Source organism: Schistocerca gregaria, chromosome 5 (assembly GCF_023897955.1).
Source record: "Schistocerca gregaria isolate iqSchGreg1 chromosome 5, iqSchGreg1.2, whole genome shotgun sequence".
NCBI classification, from domain to species: Eukaryota; Metazoa; Arthropoda; class Insecta; order Orthoptera; family Acrididae; genus Schistocerca; species Schistocerca gregaria.
In genome coordinates this window covers 42,413,524-42,436,555 of record NC_064924.1, presented here as the reverse complement: position 1 = coordinate 42,436,555, position 23,032 = coordinate 42,413,524, and the positions used below count along the sequence as shown (strand labels likewise).

Genomic DNA, 23,032 nt, shown 5'->3' with positions numbered 1-23,032 from the left:
TCTACAAGAAATAGAAGTGGAGACTCAGAGAACAGCCGCGAGACAAGGTGTCGGACATTAGAGACCATATCTGATACACCACAGATCATGTACTCGACTTCAGAAGACGGCGGAGGGAACACCGGCGACCAGAGACGGACAATGTAGCCGCGTCTGGCGGGCGCGGACCACAGATGGAGCACTCGACTCGGCGCGGACCGATTAGGGAACGCCCAGCTCCTCCCAGGCATAAATACTGGACTCGATCGACCCAAGCACCAGTCTCAGGTAGCACCTGAAGAAGACAGCGAGGCACGCTGTTGAAATATCGTGCGAGAACGACGCGAACATCCGGCTGGATTCCCGAATATCCAAGATGTCAACAGATCGCCGGGAAAGCATGAAGAATTACACTCTATCATTTGCCAAAATGTCAGTTCTATATCTCAAACTGTTTATGAAATACGAGGAATATCATGGATATTTCATTCTGGCTGTGGTAACGCAAACGAGTGTGTTACTTTACATCAGTCTTCTAGACATTGGTGACAGACTGAAACCTCCACTAAAATCTAACGAAAATTTCAGTATGTTAGCTTATTTTCATACGCAGCAAAATATTATATGATCTGTACCAAATACAAAATCATACGGACTCCTATTTCTCATTGCAAACTTCCTAGAATTTCGGGCAGTGTCTTAGATAAATGAAAATATCACAATAATTGTGATTATTAACGAAGTGATGGGCAAATCATGAAGCTTGCCGCGTCGCCTGCCCGCGGTGGCCGAGCGGTTCTAGGTGCTTCAGTCCGCAACCGCGCTGCTGTAACGGTCGCAGGTTCGCATCCTGCCCTGGGGCATGGATGTGTGTGATGTCGTTAGGCTAGTTAGGTTTAAGTAGTTCTAAGTCTAGGGGACTGATGACGTCAGATGTTAAGTCCTATAGTGCTCAGAGCCATTTGAACCATCTTTGGCCTTTTGCGACATCGCACTCAATGGGTTCCTTGTGAGGCTTCTCATGGGACTTGGTGCCACCTGACCTGCTGTTAATCGCGACTCCTGCCCTAGGCAGCGTGTCATGTCGCATGGAGAGTAACCTCCCCTCGCCTCCGCAGTGAACGGGTGCGGTGCCAGAGTCGCCGAGATCAGCTATTACACAGATGAACGCCGCTGCAGCAGACACAGGGGAACTGGACTGACGTTAAGCCTACTGCCTAGTGTCCGGCCGCCTGCCATCGCTCAGCCTGACATCAGCATCGCAGGGTGCCTACATCAGCATCTCCTCCGCAAGGCAGAAGCAGCTGCCGCAAACCGACACCGGACAAGGTCACCGTAATGATGCATGTGTGCTTCGTATTATTAACTGTGTGATGTATACCTAAACTTCTCGTGGACAGCGATGTGTCTCCGGGCCCACGGGCCCGTCACCAGCGCTACGCACACTAGCGAGTGCCCTCTGCATTCTGCAGTAGGAATTACGTGAGCAAAGGTAGTCAGGTGCCGATTTAGGGCCCCAAAAATACTTCAATAATTTATCCACCCCTTGTAATTGGGAATTTTTCTGTTAGGCCCCTTCTTATGCATGGTTCCACCGAGCCAGCACTGTAAGAACTACATTATTTTTTCATTGTAGCATTCGAGAACGGGAACTTAGGGTAGTTATGAGCTGAACTCAGTCTTTCAGGCTATTAACACACAACTGCCACAAGTAATTCAGTCTACAGCCACGGAGGTCAACCACGGTTACTGTGGATAAATGAATATTGACAAACTACGCTGCTGTGCAAATTGAAGGACGGCATAGATAAAGTAACATAACATATTAAAAACACGCTGGAAAAGAATCAAAGTGTGGAAACATGTTGCCAGAGTCCTCCCAGTAGTGCACAGGAAGCTGACCATCACAGGGCGTGGCGTCAGCGTGACGACAGCCGTAACACGAGGCAGCGGGAAGAAGGAGAAAGGGCAGAGTGTGGCAGTCACCGAGGAGTAACGGTGCACTGCGGTGGTGTTCTTCATTCGAACATGGTCTGGAAACCACATCTCGATGACCTCACACAGGAAAGAGTCATCCGGTACCCCAAGGAGGGAGTGTGACGAATGTAGCCCAGAAGTGTGGCAGTGCTCACAGGATTGCTTCACAGGTACTGCTGCTGGAAGGAAAGGAGATGATGTACCATGACCAAGTACAGCAGCAGATCACCGCTACACTGCGTAACAGGTAATAAGGGACCCATGTCAAACAGCAGGTGCAATTGGAACCACATTTAACAGTACTGCAAGGCACACAATCTCAGGTTTCATAGTAGCGCGGGAATTGCAAGGGAGTGGCCTCTTTGCCCGACGATCAGTGCGTTGTGTTCCATAGACACCTGCACGTCGACGGCATGTTTGTGATGGTGTCAAGAGCGTTGCGGCTAAACTAACGAGGAGTGATGTGGCACGCTCTCTTAAATGAGAACCGATTAGGTCTGATCAGTGATTGTGGAGTTACCCTTACATGGCGAAAGATGTGAAACGTAATGCACACAGGAACATCGGCAAAAATGATCGGTTTCGTGGTCCAGGTGTTGCGGTGTGGAGAGGCATAATGTTGCATGGGCATAGCGACCTCCAAATCTTTGAGCACGGAACACTCCCAGGTCAACGTTATTGTGACCCTACGCTCCTTCCGTACGAATGTCTATTCAGGAGCGGATTCGGCCCTGACTTGATTGATGGACGAGAAAGCGTGACCACATCGAGCAGCGCTGGTGGAGGAGCTCTCGGAACGAGAGGATACTCGGCGAGTGGATCGGCGTGCCCATTCTCACAACTTAAATCCCATCCAGCACGTATTGTGTCTGCTACAGCTCGCGCAGATACACCAACGACGATCCGACAGTTGTCAACAGCGCGTGGGACAATGGAATGCGCTACCAGAATATAGCCCTACCAACCTTGTGGCCAGCATGGGAACACGTTGCAGAACACGCACTGCTGCCCGTGGTGATCACGCACCCTTTTAAGAACCATGTTTCGCCTTTTACAGTATCCTGAGGACTATCATAAATCGCGGTGACTTGTGTGACTATTGTATTAGAATAAAAGTGTCATTTCTGTTCTTCTTACCGCGTATTTGTTTCAGATGCACGGTGACAATTATTGAACTATATGATATTGAAACTATATGATAATGGTTTTTATAGACATAGAAAAGGCATATGACTCGGTTAACTGGGAAAGACTCTGGGAAGAAATGAAGAAGATAGATACAGAAGATGGATACATTAATGTAATAAAGACAATGTACAGAGGACACAATTGTAGAAGTAGAACACCATTGGTGAACTATGAATACTTCGAAATAAGACAAGGACTTAAGCAAGGAAGCGTCCTATCTCCTGCACTTTTTAATGTTGTGATGTAGGGAATGAATAAGGCAGTTAATGGTATAGTAAAAGAAAAAAAAACAAAAAGATGATCTTTGCCAGTGATATGCTAATATGGGGTGATAAAGAGGCAGATGTACAGTTACAACTTGATGCCTGGAAGGAAATAATGAAAAGGTATGGACTAAAAATAAGTAAAGATAAGAGTGAAGTAATAGTATTTGGAAGAGAGAAAGGGTTGAACGGAAATATTACCTTGAATGGAGAACCCCTCAAAGTGGTAGAAAGTTTCACTTATTTAGGGAGTGAAATATCTAGGGATGGAGGAATAACCAACGAAATTAATAGGTGTTTACAGAAAGGAGGCAATTTCTACCAAACAATAACACACCTGCTTTGGAATCAGGAAGTTTCAGAAAAAGCAAAACTTCTGGTTTATAAGAACTATTATTCCCTAGTGTCGCCTATCGTGGAGAAATATGGAGAATGAAGGAAAGGGGCTGGAGCGGACTGAAAGCAGGCGAAATGAAATTTATCAGAGCAGTTAAGCGAAAAACAAGAATGGACCGAGTAACGAATGTAGAGATTACGTTGAAAAAAAAAAAGAGATTATGATGGTATGGGCATGTTGGAGGATGCATGGGCAAAGACTTTCCAAAATTATGGAAGGACTAAAGATGGATCGGAAAAGACCTAGAGGGCGCCCAAGAACACTGTAGAAAATGGGAGTGGGAATATCTATGGATAGGAGAGGTGTGACCTGGCAGGAAGTGGAGGAAGAAAAGTGGTGGGAGGACCGATCCAAGTGGAGAGGACTCATCAGCACCCAGACCCAGCAGCAGCTAGAGCGGGATCCGGATGTAGAGAAATGAAAAAAAAAAGGTACGGCATGCTGTACAGCTTGTCTTTAATATGTTGTTGTTGTTGTGGTCTTCAGTCCTGAGACTGGTTTGATGCAGCTCTCCATGCTACTCTATCCTGTGCAAGTTTCTTCATCTCCCGGTACTTACTGCAACCTACATCCTTCTGAATTTGCTTAGTGTATTCATCTCTTGGTCTCCCTCTACGATTTTTGCCCTCCACGCTGCCCTCCAATACTAAATTGGTGATCCCTTGATGCCTCAGAACATGTCCTACCAACCGATCCCTTCTTCTGGTCAAGTTGTGCCACAAGCTTCTCTTCTCCCCAACCCCATTCAACACTTCGTCATTAGTTATGTGATCTACCCATCTAATCTTCAGCTTTCTTGTGTAGCACCACATTTCGAAAGCTTCTATTCTCTTCTTGTCCAAACTATTTATCACCCACGTTTCACTTCCACACATGGCTACACTCCATACAAATACTTTCAAAAATGACTTCCTGACACTTAAATCTATACTCGAAGTTAACAAATTTCTCTTCTTCAGAAACGCTTTCCTTGCCATTGCCAGTCTACATTTTATATCCTCTCTACTTCGACCATCATCAGTTATTTTGCTCCCCAAATAGCAAAACTCCTTTACTACTTTAAGTGTCTCATTTCCTAATCTAATTCCCTCAGCATCACCCGACTTAATTCGACTACATTATCCGCGTTTTGCTTTTGTTGATGTTCATGTTATATCCTCCTTTCAAGACACTGTCCATTCCATTCAACTGCTCTTCCAAGTCCTTTGCTGTCTCTGACAGAATTACAATGTCATCGGCGAACCTCAAAGTTTTTATTTCTTCTCCATGGATTTTAATACCTACTCCGAACTTTTCTTTTCTTTCCTTTACCGCTTGCTCAATATACAGTTTAAATAACATCGGGGATAGGCTACAACCCTGTCTCACTCCCTTGCGAACCACTGCTTTCCTTTCATGTCACTCGACTCTTATAACTGCCATCTCGTTTCTGTACAAAATTTAAATAGCCTTTCGCTCCCTGTATTTTACCCCTGCCACCTTCAGAATTTGAAAGAGAATATTCCAGTCAACATTGTCTAAAGCTTTCTCTAAGTCTGCAAATGCTAGGAACGTAGGTTTGCCTTTCCTTAATCTTTCCTCTAATATAAGTCGTAAGGTCAGTATTGCCTCACGTGTTCCAGTATTTCTACGGAATCCAAACTGATCTTCCTAGAGGTCGGCTTCTACTAGTTTTTCCATTCGTCTGTAAAGAAGGAAACGTAGTAGGTGAATATGAATGGGGCTAAGAAATGAAAGAAGAACCCGCCTCGTAGAATTTTGCACAGAGCACAACTTAGTCATAGCTAACACTTGGTTTAAGAACCATGAAAGAAGGTTGTATACATGGAAGAACCTTGGAGATACTAAAAGGTATCAGATAGATTATATAATGTTAAGACAGAGATTTAGGAACCAGGTTTTAAATTGTAAGACATTTCCAGGGGCAGATGTGGACTCTGACTACAATCTATTGGTTATGACCTGTAGATTAAAACTGAAGAAACTGCAAAATGGTGACAATTTAAGGAGATGGGACCTGGACAAACTGAAAGAACCAGTGATTGTACAGAGTTTCAGGGAGAGCATAAGAGAACAATTGACAGGAATGGGGAGAAGAAATACAGTAGAAGAAGAATGGGTAGCTCTGAGGGATGAAGTACTGAAGACAGCAGAGGATCAAGTAGGTAAAAAGACGAGGCCTAGTAGAAATCCTTGGGTAACAGAAGAAATATTGAATTTAATTGATGAAAGGAGAAAATATAAAAATACAGTAAATGAAGCAGACAAAAGGCTATACAAGCGTCTCAAAAATGAGATCGACAGGAAGTGCAAAATGGCTAAGCAGGGATGGCTAGAGGACAAATGTAAGGATGTAGAGGTTTATCTCACTAGGGGTAAGATAGATACTGCTTACAGGAAAATTAAAGAGACCTTTGGAGAAAAGAGAACCACTTGTATGAATATCAAGAGCTCAGATGGACACCCAGTTCTAAGCAAAGAAGGGAAAGCAGAAAGTTGGAAGGAGTATATAGAAGGTCTATACAAAGGCGATGTACTTGAGGACAACACTATGAAAATGAAAGAGGATGTAGATGAAGATGAAATGGGAGACATGATACTGCGTGAAGAGTTAGACAGAGCACGGGAAGACCTGAGTCGAAACAAGCCCCGGGAGTAGACAACATTCCATTAGAACTACTGACAGCCTTGGGAGAGCCAGTCCTGACAAAACTCTACCATCTGGTGAGCAAGATGTATGAGACAGGCGAAATACCCTCAGACGTCAAGAAGAATATAATAATTCCAATCCCAAAGAAAGCAGATGTTGACAGATGTGAAAATTACCGCACGATAAGGCGTCGCATGTGTTTTGATCCCGAGAACATGGCCGCCACCCGAGGCCCATGCCAGTGCTCTCTGAGTACCCAAGAGCCGAAATGCGCTCCCTAAAGTGTTCCTCCTGCTTCGATGGTGTCGAGGACGTCTTGCACGAACCACATCTTGTCGAAATCAGGGTCAGTTTGGGTCATGGGGATGAAATCATCTTCCAAAACCTTCACGTACCGTTCGGTAGTCATCGTGCCGTCAAGGAATGTCACACCGATTATTACATGACTGGACATTGCGCACTGCACAGTCACCTGCTAAGGGTGAAGAGAGTTCTCGATCGCGAAATGCGGATTCTCAGTCCCGCAAACGAACCAATTTTGCTTATTGACGAACCCATCCAAATGAAAGTGGGATTCGTCGCTAAAACAAAACCATACAATTCCCATCAGGACCAGCGGCCAATCGTGCATGTCCTATCTCAAACCGTTCAGGAGTTGTGGCCATTTTATTTAAGAGAGTTCAATAATTGTCACCCTTTTCCTTCTGTATTATTATGTAGGAGTTATTTACGTGTTTGGCCAAGTTTCATGGAGGAATGTGACTTGGCAGTGGCACACCATGTGGAAGTGAGTTTCACCCTTAAGGTCTGGACATCGCAGTATTATCGTAAAACTCTGAAGTCTGGTTTTGAGTTGGGGTATTTGGGTACGAGGCATGTAGCACGAGTGAGCGGCAGCGGTGGGGCCTACCTGAGCACGTGGGTATGAGCCACGCAACACGCCGCCTACCAGAGCACGTGGGTGTGACCCACGCAACACGCCGCCTACCTGAGCACGGCGATCTGGTCCTGCACCTCGACGCCGCCGAGCCTGCGGAAGAGCGCGCGACTGCCCTGCCCCCTGGAGCCGCGCACGTCCAGCTTCACGTAGACCACGTCGTTCCGGCTGGACATGTACGTGCCCCAGTCGATGGCGAACCGCTCGCTCACCGCCAGGCTGCCCGGCCGCCCGTTACTGCAACACGCGTCCACATCCTCAGCTTCTCACAGGCAACAGTTCGAAAGTTACACAAGTGTTGTAATAAGGCAGACAAAATGTTTTAACTGTCATACAAAAAATTAATCTCTGATAATGAAAGTTGATGATGGGCTTACTCCTCCTCTACCCAGTTGTATTTTAACGCGACACATTTTTTCCCCCAACGATACTTGTCTTAGCAGAGATCTTCTTTATAGAAGTCTGCATTTTCTCTGTTTAGGAAGCAATTTATCTCGAAAATCATCTCGTCAGCATTCCGTAAATACCTCGCACGCAATAGTTTCTTAATCTGAGGAAAGAAGAAGAGGCCACGGAATACTGTGTCAGGACAGTGTGGAGGGCGAGACTAAATGTGACATCCCACAGAACGAGCAATTGTTACTGTGTCCTTCGCAGAATGAGTTCCTGCGTTATCGTCTAGGAAAATACCCTCTTGGATAGCTTTCGTCGATGCTTCACAGCCTCTGTAACTTTTGAGGACGTTTCGGTAGTGCGTTCCTGTGACCGTTTGCACCATACAAGTATAATCTGTTAGCACCACACCATGGCAGCCCCAAAAATACTCAGCATCACCTTGTGCAATGACGGTTGGATGTTTTCGGCTTGCTCGTATCAGTGATTCCACCGGGTTCCACTGCTTGCTTTGCCCCTTTGTCTCGAGCACATAGTTATATAGTCAGCACTCGCCCATGCTGACTAGGCTGCTAAAGAAGCCATCTGGATTTGCCTGACACAGGTGCAACGCTTCCGCTACTGCATAAGTTCAGTAGATTTTTGAAATGGTGTGAGTGGTTGCGGAACCCAGAGGGCTGCGAGCTTTGTCGTGTTCAGCATGTCGTGGAAGATGTTGAAAACTGATCCACAGCTGATTTTCACTTTTTCCTCTGTAGGTTCGCTTGCTATACGTCTGTTTTCGAACACTAATGCCTTCGTTTCTCTTGGGATTCCTGGTACTTCGCTTTCGTTATTCGGACTTGTATGACCTCACTGCAGACCACTGCGCCACCTGACCACTCTATCGTACCGTGCTGAATTCTTGCCATACACTCAGCATGGATTGTTGCAGCCCTGTTGCCTTCAAACAAACAAAAGCGAATTACCGCATCATTTTGTTTTGGTTTCTAGTAGCGTGCCACGGCTACAGTACTGAGGCGTGTGAATTTCAATTCGTAAACGGACTGCAGACGTTTTCCGGCAAACAGACAACAAATTAATGACATAATATTATTCATTCGAGATGATTATCAAAACATCATGACTACTTCTATTAACTTTATTCGTAACTGCGAAGTGTTGCGACGTCCCAGGGCTGATGGTTCGAAGCTATTTTGATAGTTTTAGTGCCCATAACTAGGAAAAAAGGAAAGTACGGTGGTAATTTCTCCAAAAACGCACATAATTTTGTCAAAATAAATCAACATATTTGTTACAGACACAGTGCGGAATTAAAACCCGTAACTTGTTCACTGGATTATGAGCTCCCTGCTTTTAGTGATATGAAAGTATCGCATCAGAATTAATGGATGAAAAACCAGTACCTCTGAATGTCGATGAAATACACTGAAGAGCCAAAGAAACTGGTACACCTGCCTAATATCGTGCAGGGCCCTCGCGAGCACGCAGAAGTGCTGCAATACGACATGGCATGGACTCGACTAATGTCTGAAACAGTGCTGGACGGAGTTGACGCCATGAATCCCGCACGGCTGTCCGTAAATATGTAAGAATACGCGGGGGTGGAGATCTCTTCTGAACAGCACTTTGCAAGGAACCTCAGATATGCTCAGTAATGTTCATGTGTGGGACGTTTGGTGGCCAGCAGTAGTGTTTAAACTCAGGAGAGTGTTCCTGGAGCCAGTCTGTAGCAATTCTGGACGAGTGGGTTATCACATTGTCCTGCTGGGCATGAATAGGTGAAGTTGATCAGAGAGGATATTTACGTACGTGTCAACTGTCAGAGTCGTATCTATATGTATAAGGGGTCCCATATCACTTCAACTACACACGCCCCACACCATTACCGAGCCTCCACTAGCTTGAACAGTCCCGTGCTGACTTGCAGGGTACACGGATTCATGAGGATGTCTCCATACCGGTACTCGTCCATTCTCTCGATTCAATTTGAAACAAGACTCGTCATACCAGCCAACATCTTTTCAGTCATCAAAAGTCCACTTTCGGTGTTGAAGGGCCCAGGGCGAGGGGTAAAGCTTTGTGATGAGCAGTCACCAAGGGTACACGAGTGGGCCTTCCACTCCGAAATCACATATCGATGATGTTTCCTTGAATGTTGCGCACGCTGACATTTATTGAAGGCCCAGCACTGAAATCTGCAGCAATTTTCGGAGGGGTTGCACCTCTGTCACGTTCAACGATTCTCTTCAGTCGTCGTTGGGCCCGTTGTTGCAGGATCTTTTTACGTCTCATTGATGTTGGAGATTTGATGTTTTACCGGATCCCTGATATTCACAGTACATTCGCGAAATGGTCGTACGAGAAAATCCCCGCTTCATCGCTACCTCAGTGTACCATCGCTCGTGCGCTGACTTTAACACCACGTCCAATTTCACATATATCTTGATAACTTGCCATTGTAGCAGCAGTAACCGATCTAACAAGTGCCCAGCCACTTGTTTTATAAAGGCGTTGTTGACCGCAGCGGCGTATCCTGCCTGTTTACGTATCTCTGTATTTGAATATACGTGCCTACACCAACTTCTTTGCCGCTTCAGTGTATTTATATGCAACTAGCCTCCTTCCTTTAGGTCTCTAATCATTGTTGCCCCGTCGACACTTTCCTTCCATGCTGTTTGTGGGCATCATCCCTTGCTTTCCTCTTGTGGAGTCTACTTTCAACTTCGTTTTTACCGCTGTCGTCATCCCACCCGCCTCGACAGCCCCGCCATAATAGTTCTTTTGTTTCTTATAGCATGGTTTACCGTCTTGCTAGCTCCTATAACCTGTCTTATTCTCTTATTATTCTCAAGGTCCATCCTTGAAATGGTACAGCTTCTGCTCTAAAGGTCCTCTTTCAGCGCCCCATCCCCATCTATCAACAGTCATTTCTGTGCATCACTTACAGCAATATTCTCAGCAATGAATTTACAGATTGATTTGCTTTGTCCTTTTTGTTAAAATGCTATTGTGTATAAATGAGATGAGATACTTTTTTTCTTGTGCTATTTTGTTAGTTATTTGAAATTTGTTTGTGCTATTTTATGACATCTTTGCTAGCAAGTTTCTCCTTTAGGCGCGTGGTCATCATTTCGTCGTATAAATTTCTCCGAGGATGGTCAAGTTATGCCGCCCAGCTACACACGCAAACAATGAGCCAGCAACAGCTAAACATATGGTCATTGCCCCTGCGATGTTAGAGATATAAAGAACTATGTAGTGCAGTGTAAATTAGTGTAGCATGATACTTACACTTCTACGAGGAAGGGGATGGCCATGTCGCCGAACTCGGGATTTAAAGAGTGCGGCAGTAGCTCGATGTGGGCGCGGTAGTCAATGATGTAGAGTAGTGTAGTTTAGGTTAGTGTAGTACGGTACTTACACTTCTGTGAGGATGAGGAAGGCGGCGTTCCCAAATTCAGCACATCAGGAGGGTGGCACCAGCAGCTGGACGTGTGCATGGTAGCCAGTTAATGAGTGTAGTGTAGTGTAGGTTAGTGTAGTTTGGCACTTACACACCTGTGAACTGTGGAAGATGAAGTCATGCAGCTCGGCGTGCAGGCTTGCAGCAGCTGGACGTGGGCACAGTAGTCAGCAGTTTACGAGGAGGGTTAAGGCGGTGGTGTCATGGAGCTTGGCGCGCCAGGAGAGCGACAGCAGCAGCTCCAAGTAGGTGCGGTAGGCAGTGATGGAGTGTAGTGCTGTGTAGGTTGGTGTAGTGCGCTACTTACACTTCTATGAGGACGGGTAAGGCGGTGGTGTCATAGAGCTTGGCGCGCCAGGAGGGCGACAGCAGCAGCTCCAAGTGGGTGCGGTAGGCAGTGATGGAGTGTAGTGCTGTGTAGGTTGGTGTAGTGCGCTACTTACACTTCTACGAGGACGGGGAAGGCGGCGTCGCGCAGCTCGGCGCGCCAGGAGGGCGGCAGCAGCAGCTGGACGTGGGCGCGGTAGCCCTGCTGCAGGGGCACCTCGAAGCTCTGCCGCTGCGGCAGCGCCAGCTCGTCCAGCCGGCGGGTCCTCCAGGGCCGGGTGTCGAACAGCACGCGCTGCAGCCGGTGCGTGACCGCGTCGTGCACGCCCGCCAGCGGCAGCCCGGGGCCCTCGCACTGCAACACCACACCGCACCGGCCGTCATCACCGCCTTTGGCTGTAACACCGCAGCTGTGGTGGTGACGTTGGAGAGCCGGTAGAGAACACTCTGGGCAGGGAGGCAGACCTTGCGCACCACTGTTCCAGCTATTCATCAAAGAAGAAATGACGGAAATAGAAGAAAGTTTCAGGGACGGAACTGTAATTCATAGGCAAAGAATATCAGTAAACACTATCTTCAGAGAAACTGAGACACAGTAAGAGGATTCCAGAATGAGATTTTCACTCTGCAGCGGAGTGTGCGCTGATATGAAACTTCCTGGCAGACCAAAACTGTGTGCAGGACCGACACTCGAACTCGGGACCTTTGCCTTTCGCGGGCAAGTGCTCTACCAACTGAGCTACCGAAGCACGACTCACGCCCGGTACTCACAGCTTTACTTCTGCCAGTACCTCGTCTCCTACCTTCCAAACTTTACAGAAGCAGGAGGCAAGAGGCAGGAGAGCTTCTGTAAAGTTTGGAAGGTAGGAGACAAGGTACTGGAGGAAGTAAAGCTGCGAGGACGGGGCGTGAGTCGTGCTTGGGTAGCTCAGTTGGTAGAGCACTTGCCCGCGAAAACCAAAGGTCCCGAGTTCGAGTCTCGGTCTGGCACACAGTTTTGATCTGCCAGGAAGTTTAATAAGAGGATTTGTTGAATGGAATGAACGGTCTAATGAGCTCAAAATACTTATGCAGAGTAAACCATAAAAAGACGGGAGTAATTAGAAGCAGCAGAAATAAGATTAATGATAGACTCAAAATGGAAATTGGGGACCAAGTAGTAGACGAAGTGAAAAGATTCTACAACCTTGGAAGCGAAATAATACGTGACGAACTAAGTAAGGATGGTATAATGAGCAGATAAGAGCAGGAAAAGGTGGAATTCCTCACTTAAGAAAATCCTGTAGTGTGAAAAATGGGTCTTATTTGGAGTACAGCATTGCATGGAAGTGAATCATGAACTATCAAAAATGGTTCTAAGCATTATGGGGCTTAACATCTGAGGTCATCAGTCCCCTACACTACTTAAACCTATCTAACGTAAGGACGTCACAGACATCCATGCCCGACTCAGGATTCGAACCTGCGACCGTAACAGCAGCGCGGTTTCGGACTGAACAAGGACTATCGTACAACCGGAAAAGAAGAGAACTGAAGTATTTGTTACATGGTGCTACGAAAAGTTCTGAAAATTAATGGGACTGGTGAGGTAAGAAGTGAGGAAGTTCTCTACAGAAACGGCTAGGAAAGGAACGTCAGCCGAGCGCTTCTAGGCGCTTCAGTCCGGAACCGCGCTGCTGCTACGGTCGCAGGTTCGAATCCTACCACGGGCATGGATGTGTGTGATGTCCTAGCGTTAGTTAGGTTTAAGTAGTTCAAAGTCCAGGGGACTGATGACCTCAGATGTTAAGTCCCGTAGTGCTTAGAGCCATTTGAACCAAAGGAACGTCTGGAAAACACTGGCTATACGAACGAACAGGATGATGGAGCATGTGTGAAGACGGCGGGGGACAACAGGGGGGAACAGCTTTTATGGCAGTACAGGGACACATAGACAGGAAAACTGTAGGGAAGACAGAGACTGGGATACATCCAACAAATACTCGAGGACGTTGTGTGCAGATGTCATTCTAAGATGCAGGAATAGTCACAGGACAGGGAGTACATGCGGCTGGCATCAAACCAATCGGAAGACTTATAACCTTGAAATAATCGTTTTTGATACCTTTATTTTATCTTTGCATCATTCCGATGTATCAGACATTGTTTGTAGGGTTTTCAATATGCTAATTACCCCAACCTTGTGAAATATCAAGTTAACACAAAATATCAATATTTGGTTTTTCAACAAGGATCCGAAATCAAGTATTTCTAATAACGAATCATCTTGCTTCAATTTCTTCAGCTGGTAACATGTAGAAAATATGTCCCCAGCTTAGGTACAGTACTTGCAAGTTCAACCCAAATCCAAAATACTTCACAGTTTCCACGGACAAGTTTTTCGCAAAGCATTTGCATAGAAATCTTGAAAATGTAACATTTCGAAGTAATTAATTGAAGGAGTTTCCTGAGACAACCTGGAGCGTAATCCTGCGGGCTGGCTTCCCGTGCTCCACTCGAAAAAATAGCTCCAGCGCAAATCACGCAATGGCTCGTTCCCGATACGGTTAATTTTAATCGACTGCAAACCCAGTAACGTGAGTACTGCACGCAAGGCGAAATGGATGCACCTACTTCACTAGTTCACTAGTTCGTAGAAGGCTCGCTCTCTATTATCCGAGATGCTGTCAGCTGTCAGAAAACAGTAAACATGAAAGACTTGTCTGAAAAGACGAAAAATACTGTGGAATGAAAAGCTGTTGTAGTCTTGGTTCAATGAGAACGCGAAAATGACGACAGGAAAAAGTTAACAGAAATTCGTGTGTCTGTGGAAAACATCGATGCAGGAATTTTACAATAATTACCATCGTCATACCTTAGCAATAGCTCTTTCCGAGAGCTCGAGAAAGTTCTGGAGCTACGTAACATCTCTATGTGATTCTTTAAGGCCTCTATCCAGTCAGTCGTTGACGAGACTAGTGCGCCAGTAGAAGACGGCAAAAGTAAAGCTGCAATTTTAAATTTCGCATTTAAGACATCGTTTACGGAGGAGAACCGTACAAACATACCGCCATTTGACGGTCGCATAGACTACCATATGGAGGACATAGTAATAGGAATCCCTGGTGTAGAGAAACAACTGAGTGTTGAAAGCAGATAAGCCGTCAGGACCTGATGGAATCCAATTTCGGTTTAACTTTAATTCCAATTGGAGGATTGGTCACTTACTTATCTTGCATTTATCGCGAATCTCTCGCGCAGTGCAGAGTTCCGAGCGACTGGAAAAGAGCGCAGGTTGACTCCTGTGTTTAAGAAGAGTAAAAGAATGGACCTGCAAAATTACAGACCAATATCTTTAACATCGGTTTGCTGCAGAATCCTTGAACATATAGTCACTTCGAATATAATAAATTTCCTAGAAACGGAAAACCTTCTGTCCACAGTTAGCACGGTTTTAGAAAGCATTGTTCGTGCGAAACTCAGCTTGCCCTTTTCTCACGTGAAATCCTGTGAACCATGGATGAAGGGCAACATGCGGATTCCATTTTCGTACATTTCCGTAAGGCATTTGACATAGTTCCACACTGCCGACTTTTAAAGAAGGTACGAGCATACGTAACAGGTTCCCAGGTAAGTGAGTGCCGCGAAGACTCCTTAACTAACAGAACCCAGTATGTTATCCTCGACAGCGAGTGTTCATCAGAGACGGGAGTACAGTCAGGAGTGCTCTATGGAAGTGTGATAGGACTGCCTTATTTTCTACGTACATAAATGATCTGGCGGATAGGATGAGCCAGCAGTCTGCGGCTATGCAATCGTGATGCCATGGTGTGTGGGAAGGTGTTGTCGTTGAGTGACTGTAAGAGGATGAAATATGACGTAGACATTTCTACTTGGTGTAATGAATGGTAGCTATCTCTAAACGAAAAGAAAGTGAGCTAGTGCAGATGAGTAGGTAAAAGAAACCCATAATGTTCGAGTACAGTATAAGTATTGTGGCTCTTGACAGAGTCACAGCGATTAAATACCTAGGCATAACGTTGCAAAGCAGTATGAAATGGAATGAGCACGTAGGCCTAAGGATTGTAGTAGGCTAGGCGAATTGTTGACTTCGGTTTACTGGGAGAACTTTAGAAAAGTGTGGTCCATCTGTAAAGGAGACCGCATGTAGGACACAAGTGCGACCCATTGTTACGTACTATTCCAGTATTTGGGATTTCACAAGGACGGATTAAAGAAAGATTTCGAAGTAACTCATAGCCGGGTTGCTTCATTTGTTACCGGTAGGCTCGAACAACACACAAGCGTTATGGAGATACTTAGAAACTCAAATGGGAATCACTGGAGGTAAGGTGATGTTCGTTCTTTTCGAGGAGCACGGTAGAGAAAATTTAGAGACCTGGCGTTTGAGATTGATGGTCGAACGATTCTACTGCCACCGACATAAATTTCCCGTGAGGACAATAAAGATAAGATTACAGAAATCAGGACTCATCGGTGGCCTATAGGTAGTCGTTTTTCTTTACTCTATTTGCGGGTGGACAGGGATGGAAATGACTACTAGTGGCACAGTGCACCCTCCGCCACGCACCATACACTGGCTTGCGGAGTACGTATGTGGATGTAGGTGTAGAAAAGACGATGTGGTGTCACACTTGTGTCCAGTGGCTTCGTCAAGAGATGCTGCAACAATGGTCGATTCCTTGTATTGCCTGCAAACAAGCCCGCTCCCGGACGTAGGGCACCATCCTTCAGGGCCGAGGGAACAATATGTCCGCCCCCTTGGGCCCTAGTTTCGTGGGGGCACTGAGAACTCGCGTAACGTTGAGTGTAGCTCTCCCAAACCGATGGATTCCATATTGACTGTTTTGAGAAAAACGGACGTAGCTGGTGGAATACTTAACTTTAATCCATTAATGAAGAACGTCGCTCTTGACATTTCATGACTCGCAGTATCTATAGTCACAGATAATGGCGCCTTGCTAGGTCGTAGCAAATCACGTAGCTGAAGGCTATGCTAACTATCGTCTCGGCAAATGAGAGCGTATTTACTAAGTGAACCATCGCTAGCAAAGTCGGCTGTACAACTGGGGCGAGTGCTAGGAAGTATCTCTAGACCTGCCATGTGGCGGCCCTCGGTCTGCAATCACTGATAGTGGCGACACGCTAGTCCGACGTATACTAACGGACCGCGGCCGATCTCAAGGCTACCACCTAGCAAGTGTGGTGTCTGGCGGTGACACCACATTGACATTATTGGCATCAGAGTCGTGTCATCCCGACCAATGTAAGCAGGAACATCGTGAAACAACTGACCACAGTCTCGATTAGCTATGGTACTGGGGCTGACGAACTCCGACGTAGGATGGTGGAATTTTGTCTTTCTTTCACGACACGTTACACGATCTTCTCACAGACAAACGACATTTACATGCGATTTCTGGATGAGAAATCGGGTGCGTAATGTTTCCTTACATACAGGCTTGCGGAGTTTGTATGTAGATATAGAAGAAAGTGTTGTGCCACTATTGTGCCCAGTGGCGCTGTCTCTACATAGTCTGATCGCTTGGAGTAAAATACTACCCAAGAAAGTAGTACCCTTGAGACCAAATAGATGTTTGTTGCGTGCCACATTCATGATGTTACAACTTTAATGGGGAGCACCATACGAAAACTCCGCTCTCTGCAAAACTTATTTACTTCAAGACATCGATACTAGTTAAGTTGGTGTCTGTCTGGCCGTTTGCGATGAAAGTGGACGGATGTATGGAATAATTCTGTTAATTGTTATTTTCATTATTCCTTCTCAGTGCCAAAACCATAGAAGGTCTCTTGGATCCAAGAAGGGAGAAGTATCAATAGTTAATTCCTTTGTGTTCTGTTTAAGTTATGATGTTGAACTCGGAATATCTTCTAGGTTGCTACTATGAACAGATGTGAGTGATACACGACGGCAGTTCCGTGGTTCATTGTTATTTCTTTTTTGTAGTAAACTGAGAGTTGTGACCTGTGCTTACTTGTAGTAACAGGGACTTCGTCTCTACTCAAGCGGACTGCGGTGAATTGTGGTCAGGAGTGAAGCTAATTCACTCGCAAATCCTGTGGAGAATGCGACAGGGAATTCAAAAGGCCCTGAGTCCTGTAAGCCGCTCCAGTACTGTTTATTGATTTATAGTTTGTTAGTACTTGCTATGATCTGGCTGATTAAAAATTAGGCATTGAGCAGTCATAAGTAGCCAATTTTGGAGAGTGAACTTCCTTCCATGGTACGTGCGTCAATAACTAAAATACTGAACGTGAGCCTACGACGCAAACCCTGTCTCTTCTCCCACACTGCTCTATAATCGATTCCCTTTCAAAATATTGTAATAGTATTGAAGAGAATGTACTGTAAGAACACTTCTGTACGACACAGTTAATTTTTTCCACTTTACATTCAGGTGTCCCGTACCTACTAGTTCTGGTCGCATACACATACAATTACATCCAATCTTCTATCACGAGGTTATGTGAGCTTACTATTGTCGATTCCTTACTGTACGATCGCCTTTTCGTTATATAACAACTCCCCTAATACGGAATTGAACATGAGCTTCACAATTATCACGCTACTCACGCAGATGCACGTCCTACTCGTGTGGTGGATCCGGTGCACCTCTGTATAACCTCTAGAGCTTTACATAATTACTCGTATATGAACGCGCTGTCTTTCGGACATGTCCGAAAGTACAGACACCACGCAGAATCCGCAGCTATGATAGATTACATGTAAATGAAGTCGGAGAGGGGAAGATAGGAAAGGAAAAGGAGGGGATCAGTATTGTCAGCTGCTTCGGGACATTGTGCGGAATTGGCGGCGTCGGGTTAAAATGTGCACCGGACCGGGATTCAAACCCGAGATGTCCTGAATACTATGCAGGTGCGCCTTCCGGGATACCGCATAACCGCAACTGCGCGGACCATCTAGGCTCACCTCGCTGCCGATCCACACTTCCATAGAACGCCTCCTATCCGCACTTCCTGTCCCCTTCCTCCTTGTTCGCTACTCTGAGGTGTCCGCAGGAGGTCGGACGCATTCGTTAAAAAAATGGTTCAAATGGCTGTGAGCACTATGGGACTTAACATCTGTGGTCATCAGTCTCCTAAAACTTAGAACTACTTAAACCTAAGTAACCTAAGGACATCACACACATCCAGGCCCGAGGCAGGATTCGAACCTGCGACAGTAGCGGTCACGCGGTTCCAGATTGAAGCGCCTTGAACCGGTCGGCCACAACGGCTGGCCCTTAAGTCGCAGTGTGTGTTGAGTGAAGGTTGAGCCACTTCACAGCTAGGCACACAAATTATTTGGAAGCGGGGTGTCTGTTCTTTAGGACATGCCTGAAAGGTAATAGGAGTAATCCACTAAAATACAGGCCCATTACATTAATACGCAGCAGGATCTCGGAGCATATATAGTGTTCGAACATTATGAATTACCTCGAAGAACACCACTAGCTCTTTACACACACGAGGTATTGAGTGCTATTGGCATGGGTTTTCAAATTTATTCCGTATTTTTATATTTCTCAAAGGCTTTTGACACTGCACTACAAAAGCGGCTTGTAGTGAAATTGCGTGATTATGGAATATCGTCTCAGTACGTGACTGTATTTGTGATTTCCTGTCAGTGAGAACACAGTTTATAGCAACTGACGGCAAGTCATCATTCCCCAGTGCCTGCCTCAAGTTACAGTCCAGCTGCCCAGAATGTAAAAAGTTCCCTTTCCTCTCTGACATCATCGTTTAAACAATTAAGTTTGGAGCTGACTGACCTTAGATTGCATTCCCACACAATCAGCCGAGAGTCGAGCTACAATAAACTGTCTGTGTTCCTGTTGGATCGTGCAGGGCCACATCAGGCCCTGAGCACTGAGTCCCACTCGCTCTCGAGTCGTAGCACCTCCCGCTAGTGACAGATCCGTGTACGCAGACGACACATGCATACTGTCGACTCAACTGCATTAAGCAAAGTGAACGATAGAAGGATAAAAATGCAGGAAGTACACTTGTATCATTTTGAAAAGTGACAGGGGGACTCACGTAACACAAAAATAACTCACACATACTTTCGGCTTGAAAGATGGAACATCAAGAGATGCACACTCATCCTCTTTGCATTGGATCCTTGTACAGTTCTCAAAGGGCAAAAAAAGGAGGAGGAGGTTCTGTGCTTTTAAAAATCACATGGTAGATATTTGGGGCCAACATAACCAGCCACTACAGAATCGTCAAAATGTAAACTTATACGTATATTTTAGAGCTAAACGCATTTATATGAAGTTATGAGATGAACTGTTACCATTAAAATAGCTGTAAATGCATACGATGAGGAAGAACGTCAGTTTTACAAGGGTAGTGGTATGCTCTAACGATTTTGTATGGAATATTAGATGATGAAAAAACTCAACTACCTTCACAATGTGTTGCAGTGCCACTTGCTGGCAGATGACTGTAGCAGTCGCTAGCGACACAACATAGACCCATCTACTGATTGCATGTCAAACAAACAGGGCCACAGATTCAGAATAGAAGCCTTACCGTCTATAATCACTTCCAGGTACACGGCAGTCGCTGCTAGGATGCCCAGACCTCCTACACTGGTCGCCTGGACTATGTTGCTGTTAGTATGTAGAAAATCTATTTGCAGGGCTTGAAATGCATTCACCAAGCAAGTTTCATAAGTTACTTTCGGAAACTTAAAATGAGTGAAACTACTGCCTTGCACACCAAATACATTTTCGGTTCTGTCTGGAACTAACCATTTACAGGTGTCTACAGATGTACAACATAAAATGTTTATGAAATTCATGTCTTATTTCAGCTCAGAAATTATGGTATGTTCATTTATTCTTATAAAATCATCAGCAACAGCAAATGTATGTAATGAAAGGACGACATCTTACAAGAGTAATAGCCGGTTTCCTTGTTGTACACAGCATTTTAACACAAAGTACAGTTACCAGTTTCAGACGCCAGACCACAGTTTACCCTCTAATAACAGTGAAATTTATACTTAAAGAAGTGCAAAGTCACTTCCAGGTGTAGTCTTATGATTTTAAAACGAGTATTGTACCAATAAAATTAAATTTCGCATTGAAAAACGTGAACATAATATAAAAATTGATGAAATTAGTAACCACCATGAAAAACAGCATTCTATTTGTTAGGAACGCTTCACTCCAATCATAAATCCGATACGATATTCTGTATTTTACTCTTGTGGTGACATCTTGGGACTGTATGTAACATAGACCAGAAGTCAAGAACACTGACTTTATGTCTGAATACGTTCTTCACAACATAGTCAAAGGGCAGTTTAAGATATGTTCATCATAGATTCACTCTCTCCCAAGCAATTCGTATTGCAGGGTTCATGGCGCTCAGGTTCACAACACTTGAATGCTTATAGTTATTTGAGAGAGAACACCTAACATATATAGGCACATAATCATTGTCCCACTGCTCCATTTGTTAGTGGGACAGGAAAAGGTACAGTTAGCAGTGATGTAAGATATACTCTGCAGTGCATTGTATGAAGGCTTATAAGCCTTGCAGCGTATATGTAGTTGCCTTCCTAAGATTTGAGGCTTAGCATAAGCAGCATAAAAGGCGTTAACACCACACATCACACCTCACTACACACCAGATGTCGCCACAAACCACACACCACACATTAAGCCACACCACAACACATACCACACACAACCACCACAACATATATGATGCCAACCATACATAACACAGTATACACAATACACATGCAACATGCCACTTACCAACCACCACAGCCCACCATGGTCAACACACCCCAAGTCACAGCATGCACAAGCCATAAATCATACAACAACACAACTCCAACAGCACACATAACACCCAACATACACACAATACACATCACTCACCATCTACACTACACACCACAGTTAACATACCACACACAACACATTTGACATAACACATAATCACACCTGCCACACAACTCACCCTACCTCACCACACACCATGTAACACTGTACATTAGTCAGAAAACATCACATCAGGTCTCAGCACAAACCACACCTTGCACCACACACAACATGCTACAGACCACACTCAATACACACCACAAATCACACATCCAGCACACCACACATAGCATACACAACACACACCAAATACAGCACACGTCACTCCTCACACACACAAACCACACAATCTTACATGGCAGACACCACGTCATACCTCAACACACAATATGGTAATTACATCATACACCACCCAACACACTCTACGAAACTAACACTACACAACACGCACTGAACCACACTATAACAACACTACACACCACAAATTGCACCACACCACACCATACTAGGCTGCACACAGTACAATACATCTTCAGAAGAATTCTGTCATTCCTTATTAACTGTAAGGATGCTTGTACAGGAAAATGTGCTATAATATTTCATAAAGATGTGTGGGTCACTGTGGCTAAGTTGATAAAATACTAGTGGTTTAAGTGGTGGTAGTAGTGGTAGTAGTGGTAGCAGTATTAGTATTAGTAGTAGTAGTAGTAGTAGTAGCAGTAGCAGTAATAGTAGCAGTAGCAGTAGCTGTAGTAAATTCAATAGATTCAAACACTCGGTCCAATGGAGAATTTAGTAAAGTAGATTCCTACTTTAGATTGCAATAGCTTCTTCACTATCTGTAGTAATAGATTTGTAAACATGGATTCTCTGCCATCTGTACAAAAATGCCCCGTACACTCTTTTGGTGGGTGACAATACTATTTTTAACTAAGACTGTACGTACATCTTAGTGTGAGATGGGAAATGGATAATGACGTAGATATGACGTTTAACTCCAAGCACTATTCCCATAAAATGAATCTGATCTAATTTCTGGGCTAGACTGCATCTTTAAGTGATTCCTCACATAAATTATCAGTGTTGTCGTTGTACATGTCCACCATTCACCCCTAGTGTCCAACATTATCAGCCACCAAAAATATATTGGAGAGAACTCTTTCCAGACTAGCTTCATGATACGCATTATTGTTTCCCGATGCTGGGTTTGCACTAGCTCTAATATCACGTCACTAACCTCACATAGCGCACCAATGAACGTGGTGTTACTCCCTGCAACATTAAGTAAGCTCTTATAGGATTGCCATCAGACCAAGAGTTCAATGTAACGCTAATTTATGGCTAACACTGCTCCAATATATTTTTGGTAGCTGGTAATCCTGGATGCAAGGGGTGAGCGGTGGACTGAAATCTGCTAGAAATGTGCAACATAAAACACTAATAATTTATGTGAGGTATTACTTAAACATGCAGTTTAGCCCAGATGTTAGATCACATTCAGTTTAAGGGAATGATGCTTCGAGTTCAACGTTTTGTGTACATCATTACACAATCTCCGTCACACAAAAAATCAGTGTTAGTTAAAAGTA

At 44.9% G+C, this 23,032-nt stretch overlaps 1 protein-coding gene across 5 annotated transcripts in view; it reads right to left on the bottom strand.

Annotated features, from left to right (window-relative positions):
* Positions 1-23,032, bottom strand: part of LOC126272339 (inactive dipeptidyl peptidase 10) — a 1,336,959-nt gene that overhangs the window by 45,252 nt on the left and 1,268,675 nt on the right. For all 5 annotated transcript variants that reach the window (XM_049975128.1, XM_049975129.1, XM_049975132.1 and 2 more), the window contains exons 14-15: positions 11,694-11,932; positions 7,443-7,628 (exon numbers count right to left, since the gene is read on the bottom strand). In XM_049975128.1, coding sequence (XP_049831085.1) covers positions 7,443-7,628; positions 11,694-11,932 — 425 coding nt within the window. The remainder of the gene's footprint in view (positions 1-7,442; positions 7,629-11,693; positions 11,933-23,032) is intronic.